This window comes from Fulmarus glacialis, unplaced genomic scaffold, assembly GCF_000690835.1.
Source record: "Fulmarus glacialis isolate BGI_N327 unplaced genomic scaffold, ASM69083v1 scaffold48238, whole genome shotgun sequence".
Taxonomy (NCBI): domain Eukaryota; kingdom Metazoa; phylum Chordata; class Aves; order Procellariiformes; family Procellariidae; genus Fulmarus; species Fulmarus glacialis.
This window is the reverse complement of record NW_009227341.1, coordinates 1-9077: the sequence shown is the minus strand read 5'-3', so window position 1 is coordinate 9077 and position 9077 is coordinate 1. Positions and strand designations below refer to the sequence as shown.

Below are 9077 nucleotides of genomic sequence, written 5' to 3'. Positions count from 1 at the left end.
ATACACATGTGCACACCTACAAACATGGGGTGCAGTGCAGGTGTCTGAGGTACAATCTGGCATGAGGTGCTGAGGTTGAGAAAAGTCACAGAGCCGGTGGTGATGCAGGCAGCTGTGGTCTACAGAGTTACTCAGCTGGCACTTCTGCCTGTCAGCTCGTGGGATAAACTGAAGAGGCTTTGCTGTGTTGGATGGGTCTCCATTGGTGGGAGCCTAGCTCCATGCAGGGTCCTGACTTCAGATGTCTGACTTTTGAAAGAAATCAAACCCTTTGCTGAATCATTGTGATATTTGGCACGTATGAATGATTATAGTGAAATTCACTTTAGGAGAGATGCACATATGTATGTGCCATAGTAATGCAAAAAAAAAAAGACAAATGGGATGCACTTTCCTACTCTTTACTGTGGGCAGTCAACACTTTTTTTCTTACTTATGTGAATGTTAGAGGAATGGAAAAGAGAGAGATAGCAAAATCAGTCTTAAGGGTGGTGTGAAATATGAAAGTGTTAATAGATATTGGGTAGCAGAGGAATAGAGGTTGATCACTCTGATTTATAAGCATGTATCTCATTTTTATTGGAGAAAACAAAGAATGCGTAGAAAGTATAAGCAGATTAGTTTAATATGTCTTCTCTGTGATCTTTTCACAAAGCGTGCGATTTCAAACCCACTGAAGTCAGTGAGAATCATTTCACTGACCTGAACAAGGTTTTTATCAGAACATAAGACATTTATTCTTATGCATAGATATATATTAAAGATGTGAAGCGAGTCTTGTTATTATGTTAAAATTGTTCTGAGTTTTCTACTATTCCTTTCAGTCAGTGACTTAACATCAGACTTCAGTTTGCTTCAGTAATTGCCTGACATAATTTGACACTATTTGATTCTGCCTATTTTTAACATCACTATTTGGACAGTATTAATTGTACTTCATGCTTTTCCTCACTTTATGTCTATAGAGTCCCATTAAGAAAAAAAAAAAAAAAAGAAAAAATAAATACATGAAAACTTGTAAATCTTGAATGAATAAAATAAAGTTACTGAATCATAGCCATCCAGCCGATAAAATGGGTTAATACTTGTAATATGTGTTTCTATGTATTTTGATTCTGAAGCCTAAGGTAAGTTTCCTTTTGATCTATGTATTGCTCCTTTGCCTTCCCTCAAGTGCAAGCTTCTCAGGCAGATCTAGGAAATTCCTCAATGCAGACACTCTTTTTCTGTTTTGAAAACCAATATTTTTCCTTACCTGCAAATCATAGATCAAGTCAGGAGAGAATACTTCTCCAGTATATTTTACCTGTTTTATTAAAAACTACTCAGTGTACTTAAGAATTGCCACCTAACACATGAAATGAAATGTAAGTTTGTCCATTCAGGCTTTACCGGTTATGCAGATCTTGAGGCTTAGAGAGGGTGTATCCATCACAGTGCCCGAGGAGAGCAATTCTGCACGTTCCAGCACTTTGCTTGACCATAGCAATTGCCAGACCAAACAGCATTGTTTGAAAGCACATTCTCATGTCTGTTTGGTACATCTCCCTCCTTTGGAAGACAAGAGGACAAAACTGTTTGATCTTTTAAAAGTTGAAGTTTTAATGGAATGGTAGAGTTGTTTAAATTGTTTAGTGTTACTTTTGCCCATCCATTTAGGATGGTAAGAGCAATGACTTGAAGTGGTGTGACTGAGAGCGGTTAACTTTCTATTGCAACCTGCAGAATGAGTCGTGAGATGAAAGCACTAATGTATGTATATCCGTAGACAGATACAGTAGGGCTTTATTTTATTTTGTAACTTAATAACTCAGCTTGCAATCGATTACCTTTTGTATTTTTTTAGACTGTATTTAATGTATCTTGCCAAGAAAACATATGGATTATTAATTGTGTTGTAGCATTACTTGTAAGGTGTTTGCCTATATACAAAAGACAGTTGTCACAGTTTGTGAGAAGTTTGTCTCTTCATAAATTCTAATGCAAAAATGCATTCAGGATAAATGTAAGATGTTCTGATGTAATTGTTTTAAGTTCTTACTCTAATTTCTTACTTTTTAAACCTTAAAAATCATGAGCTTTTTTTTTTATTATAGAAACCTTTGAAATGCTTATCAGACTGGCTGAGAATTACACAAGCACACTTTTCTGCAATGCATATAGAAACATGGCTGCTGAGGCTACTACATGTGTTCAGGAGTTTTTCACAGATGTTGGACTCTTCATATTTGGCACAGACGTCAGCACAGAGGAATTTGTCAACAGATTTTTTGATACCCTGTTCCCAGTAGTCTACAACCACGTGATTAACCCCGGTCTGACTGACATTTCACTGGAATATGTGGAGTGCCTCCGAATGGCAAGAAGAGCCATCAGGCCCTTTGGTAACGTTCCCAAAAAGGCCATAGGACAAATGAGAAGATCACTGTTACCCAGCCGGACTTTCCTGCAGGCTCTGAATTTGGGGATTGAAGTGATCAATACGACAGATCATCTGCATTTCTCCAAAGACTGCAGCAGAGCTTTACTGAGAATGCAGTACTGTCCCCATTGCCAAGGGCTGACTTTAAGTAAGCCCTGCATGGGCTACTGCCTCAACGTCATCCGAGGCTGCTTAGCTAACATGGCAGAAGTTGACCTTCATTGGCGGGGGTATATTCAGTCCCTGGAGGAGCTCTCAAGTGCCATGAGTGGAACATACGACATTGAGCACGTGCTTCTAAACTTTCATTCACTTGTTAATGACGCTCTTGTGCAGGCTCGTATCAATGGGCCAGAATTATCTGAGCAGGTAAGGAGCTGTTTTTATCCACGCTTGGTGCAAACATGACACTAAGAGAAGTAACACAGGTAACTATTACTTGTTTGACTGTTTTCATGGTGATGAACACATTCGTGTCCAAGTTCAGCTTTATTCGACAATGCGTTTTTCCAGCACTGCCAGTTTTTATTTTAATCATGCACATGGCCTGCTAATTTCCCATATTCTATTCACAAGTTTAACATCAAGTGGAGATTCAACATTTTTACAGTAAAAGCTTTTCAAAATGAAAAGAATTCTTGTGCGGAATTTATCTTTTCCCATTTCCCATGAAACTACAGCTTTTTTGAAAATTTTGCTGAGTGAAAATTTTTTTTGCACAAACCAATGGAAACTTCTATTCCTTCACTCTTTTTATTTAGAAGTTAACATTTTCAGTAGATGCACTGAATAGCTTTAGGTTTAACTTTACAACTGCGTCTGTTAAGTTCTGCTGAACAAGAGTGAACAATGGAATGTGTCATTAACTTTGGAAGCTTAAAATATTAATGAGAGGAAAGTAAATTATCTGGTGAAAAACTAATTCCACAAATATTCTATAAAAACAGAATTGAATAATAATCTGACATTTGTGTAAATGAGTGTGTTAAATCTCGGCAATAATATTTGTTTGCAGATTGAAAACTTGTTATACGACATACTGGGAATAATTGTTAGGAGCACAAAAAAATATTTTTCATGAACATAAGTAAATTGTTTAATCACTTCATGGTTATCTTACATGTACATAAAGATAAATTTAAACAATCCTTCTTTTAGATACTAGTGGCCTTAGAGAACCTATGGCTTTGCTATATTATTTGCATAAGGTTTTTGTAGGTTTCAGAGAAAGTATCACAGTTCATTTGTAACATGAACTAAATCCTTCCTTACTTCCTTACGTATACTTAAGAGAAAAAGCGAGTTATGTGAGAGCTATGTTAGCTGTGAATGCATGAAGTGAAGAATTTTAAGATACTGTTAAGGAAAATACACATTATTTAGCTACACATTAGAAAGAAAGTTAGTATATCTGCAAATTTATGAAGGTGATGTAAGTAGCAAAATTTTAATTCTTCCTATGTTATATTTAATCCACGATACATTTTGTAATTACATTTTTCTGTGTATTCTTACATGCAGACTTCACTGACAGTGACATATTCTGTATTTAAAGCTGGGTCGAATATCTTGATCTGGGGAGATGCCTTTAGTTTTACAGGGTAACAGGTCTGTTTGTGCCTGGGTGTCCCTGTGGTGTGGCATCAGCTGAGGTGCAGTAATACTTCTAGGACTACCACAACCTGCCTCTTAGGTAACTAGCTGAAGTTGAAGCAGTGTCTTCTGCTAAGCAGCTGATATGACCTCTGCCAATAAACAACTTGACCTGATACAATAAATAGAGGATTCTTCATTTCTTACTAAGACCGACAGTCTATTAAAATCCTGCTTGTAGTCAGTGAGTAACAAGGAAATTGCCCATTTCTATGAATTACCCATTTTATCTGCTTTATACTAACCAGCTACTAGCCAGAATCTCCCGCTGCTGAACTTCCTTGAGGAAAACTGTGATTTTTTTGGAAAAAGTTTTTCACTAACAGTTTGGCTCAAAAGTGGCTCGCTGATGTCTGTCTAATTCCTAGTATGTTTCAGAGCTACAGTTGCCTTTTAGGGATAGTCCCTGTTCCTCCTCAGATTTTTGGGGGATCTTTTTTGCCTACAGTTTTCAGTAACGCGCTAGAACAAGAAAGTAAAGGCTCGAGCGAAGGCCTTCTATTTCCTGTTTCATCCTGGGTCATTTAGTTTGAAAAGTTTTAGACTTGGATTTTCGACAGTGAACCAGCATTGGCCCAGACTTAAAACTTCTGAGCGCACTCATGTTTTCAAAATGGAAGTTTTGACCCTCTGAAACAGTATATTTCAATCAACTTTAGTAAAAAATTAAATGGATAAAGAGCCCTCCACCCAGTCTTTTGGCTTAATGAAAATTTCAGATTGATCCAAATTAAATGCTTTATTTTGATATTCCTGAAAGCTCTATGCCTTCCTTCTCCCCTTCCCTCATACGATGTAAGGAATACTAAAACTTCTCATGTAATATTTTGTGCCAATGTGTTTGTTTGAAGATCAAGTGTTTACTTCTATTGTGTTAAGATCTTCCAATATAGAATCACTTCCAGACTTTAAAAACTAAATATTTCATTTTTCACTCAATCTGCATCAGACCTATGCATTTAGATGCATCTTTCACTTAATCTCTATGTTATAATTGACCAGCTCTTTCTCTCTTTGATCTATAATTGAAACATGGTGATCTAGTCAGTCAGTTCTGATTTGCTGAGTATGGCTTGAGTATATTTCATATTGGCCCATACATTAGGTATCAAGACCTAATTCTGACATGTAATAAATACAGTCTTTCAGCTTTAAGAGGCAGAGGACATGAATTCTGTTGAAATTGGCTCATTAATATTTATTTTTTTTTTCTTCAGAGTGATTAATGAACTGTTTCAAATTTTGATAGCAATTAATGCATCAGTGATTCTAACAGACACAGAAAAGATGATTATGAGCCAGCAAATAATGGCTCGCTTAGGCACGCAGCAGTCTCTGCAGTTTTAAATGTGAATTTCATCACAGTAAGTATTTTTATGAATTTTAAAGAAGCAGACAGAGAAAAAAAATCTTTAAATGTTTGAAGTGTGATATATACATATGCAAATGTTAATATGAGAGTCAACAGGGTATCCTGCTTAGTGATACATGTATTTTTACAGCTCTTTATCTAATCATGTGTATGTTTGTGTAAATAACTATATGTAAAGGATTTTTTTCTAATGTGGCATGGATATCTATATTTAAATCTAATGTATATTCATACTTTAAGCTCTGTGTGATGTGGAAAGACCACTAATGCCTATATAACATGACTTCCTTTTACAGAACTCTTTTTTCCAGTAATTTATAACCTCTTCACTTTTCTGCTTGGGTCAGCAGAGCAGTGCCAATCTCCAGTGCTGTTTCCCTTTGTTCTTCCTGTTTCGAATTCACACCTTTAATTCCTGCCTCCCACAGCTCCACTGACTGACAAATAAGTGCAGCACCTGTTCATGGTCTCTATACCTGGACATCATTCTATGCTATTCTGCAGAATCTAGTGGAGATGTGTGGGTTGTGCAACTATTCACATATTTACATACGTTCACATATGTTATATATTGAGGTATATTTAATGACAGTTCTGTTCAGTGTTCCTGAAGTCTATATATGTCCATTTATGTATTGTTTATGCTCAGTGGACCCTATGCTTTTTAGCTGGTAGGAGTTGGAACAGAATTTTTTTAGAAGACTACTTGTGTGTATGCTCATGCAAATATAGTGTAATAGAGGTTTAAGAGAGCTGCATCATACAAAACAAGAACAGTATTCATTATTAAGATAATCTGAAAAAGATGATACTATGTAGTTGTTAAGCATTGGATAACAGGTAAAAATGCTTATTGCTACAAAGGACTTTGTAGCTTCATCGTATGCTCCTTTTTGCGCTCAGCCTGAGTTGCCACGTGTTGGTCTCTGAACTTGCGTATAGCTAGGGAAATCCCCATTGAGGGAAACTGTGCAGGCTAATGAATGCACAAGAGCTTTGTAAGACATGTAAGCCTTATTTAAGGAAAAACAAACAAACAAACTAAAAACGTATGGAAACTTGTTTACAAGTTGTAATAAATTGTTTCATGTTAACTCCATTCTGTTATGCTAGGCATTGAGTGTCAATATTAAGACAGAAGAACAAAGAGAAATTTTAGCAAGATTTACAAAGTTTTGATGTGGATGGAGCCTACTGTCCCCAGCATAAGAGCGTATTTCTGTTCCCTTTATGCATGGGTTAATGGCACGGCCCCGTGCCTTGGAAGGGCAAGTTCCTGTGACCCTCACAGGGTGGTTCAACGGCAGCTTAAGCCAGTCTCACCCTGGGTTGCCCAAGTCCTGCTCTGGTACTGTCCTCAGCTGTGTGTTTCCACCCCTTTCTCTGTGCACGCTGCTTCAGCAGCTGAAAGTCAAGCTGGTTGAGGGAGCTGTCTGCAAGAGAGAGTCTGTCTTAGCCATGGTTTTGTTTCGGTGTGTGAAGACTTGTGCTGTCACGCATTGGGTAACACAGCAACTGAGAGGGCCATTGGAGTGGAACAAACGGAGGACCTGAGGGGAGGTGAAATGGGTCTGAGGCAAGAGCTGAAGGAAGAGGGGAAAGGAACAGGAGAGAAGAGAAAGAGAAAAGTCACAAGGCTTTATAATTAAATCTTTCCTCCAAACTTTACATGAAACTATTGTTCTTAATTCCCAAAAGATCAGTGGTGTTTGGGATTAATATTGAATAAAAGAGATGAAAAGGAATATTGATTAGTTGTTCATTGTGTATTCTGGGCACCGATGATTTGGGGATCTGGAGGAAAACAAAGTATGTGAGCATGATATTAAAAGCTATATATATGCATATAAAAATGTGGGAATCGGAAACACAATAGAAAAAATTAAAATCACACAGACAAATTCTGGCATTTCCTAATTTAGGAAGTGAGGAATTTGTGCTATAGGTTTGGTAAAATTCTTGTATGTATTTTTGTATGTAATATAAGCCTACAAAAATTTGGAATGGGATTTTCAAAAGCATTATGTCTTCACTGTGTTCTAACCCATGTGGACTTTCACCGGGTCAGTTTTCCAAACAGTTGGAGGTAACGAAGATGTCCAACTTGTGGAAGTTCTCAAGTCCTTTCCCTGATCTTAGTCTAATCCTGAAAGAAGATCTAAGTTATGTGTCTTCTAAAAAATATGCATAATTATGTTGTATGAAAAGAGACTTCTGTCTTGCTCTTTTTTTAATCTGTCATTAATACTAGGAAAAAAGCAACATCTTTCTTGTGTCATAGAATGCTAGCAGGAAGAAGTTAATAGACTGTAGATCTTTATTTCCTTATTTTGCTTGAAATGACTAGCTATAAACACTTAAACAGTCAGAACTGCTGTAATACAGTGATGTTTTAAATTTAATTTTCCCATAAAGAGACATTCACAAACATTATAAATAGAATATTGCGGGTTTTTTTCTATTCCTTCTAGGATCTGGTTTATGTAGTTGCTTTTTATTGGGGTTTCTCTAGCGAAAAGTCATACAGCCTTATTCCATGCCATTCCAGAATATGAAGTGCTGTAGAAGTGCACTAAACCAATTAATTCTTTAGATTTTAAAAAGGAATGGAAAGAAACATACACCTGCAATCTATAGTATAATTGAAGTTTTTATATTTGGAAAGGAGTAACCTTGCTCTGTCAACAAAAGACCAGATTAACAGCATTTCTAATTGTGGGAAGTGCTGTGCCTGAATATTTGGTAACTTTCATAGTTATACAGGTTAAGGCACTTAAATAAGTGGAAGAGATCAGCATCCTTTGAAGTAGCTATTCTGTGAACCCACTTCCTTAGTATCTAAAATCTAATTTATTTACTTACATGATTATATGCCTATAAATACAGCAGCTTTATGCCTACTGCTTCATAGCTACTGCTATGAAAAGAAAAAAAAGTTTTTACAAATATATTAACGACAAAAAGAGAGCCAAGGAGAATCTCCATCCTTTATTGGATGCGGGGGGAACGTTGCCACCGAGGATGAGGAAAAGGCTGAGGTACTTAATGCCTTCTTTGCCTCAGTCTTTAATAGTCAGACCAGTTATCCTCAGGGTACTCAGCCCCTGAGCTGGAGGACAGGGACGGCGAGCAGGATAAACCCCCCATAATCCAAGAGGAAGCAATTAACAACATGCTACGCCACCTGGACACTCAGCCAAGCCACACTCCATCATTTACCAGCAGTTCTGGTTAACAGGGGAGGTCCCAGACGACTGGAGGCTCGCCAATGTGACGTCCATTTACAAGAAGGGCCGGAAGGAGGACAGCAGTCCTGGTTAACAGGGGAGGTCCTGGATGACTGGAGGCTCGCCAATGTGACGCCCATCTACACGAAGGGCTGGAAGGAGGATCTGGGGAACTACGGGCCGGTCAGCCTGACCTCGGTGCCGGGGAAGATTGTGGAGCGGTTCGTTTTGAGGGCGCTCACAAGCCCTGTGCAGGACAACCAGGGGATCAGGCCCAGCCAGCACGGGTTCATGGAAGGCAGGTCCTGCTTGACCAACCTGACCCGCCTAGTGGGTGAGGGAAAGGTTGTGGATGTGGTCTACATCAGTAAAGCGTTCAGTAAAGCCTTCGACACTGTCTCCC

The 9077-nt window shown here is 38.0% G+C and overlaps 1 protein-coding gene across 1 annotated transcript; it reads left to right on the top strand.

Annotated features, from left to right (window-relative positions):
• Nucleotides 1–2096: 2096 nt before the first annotated feature.
• On the top strand, nt 2097–2791 carry LOC104080631 (glypican-5-like; the record flags this gene model as incomplete). Its single annotated transcript, XM_009583098.1, has 1 exon — nt 2097–2791. A coding segment is annotated over one exon (695 nt), but the record flags the coding sequence as incomplete, so codon positions are not given.
• Between the last annotated feature and the right edge of the window lie 6286 nt (nt 2792–9077).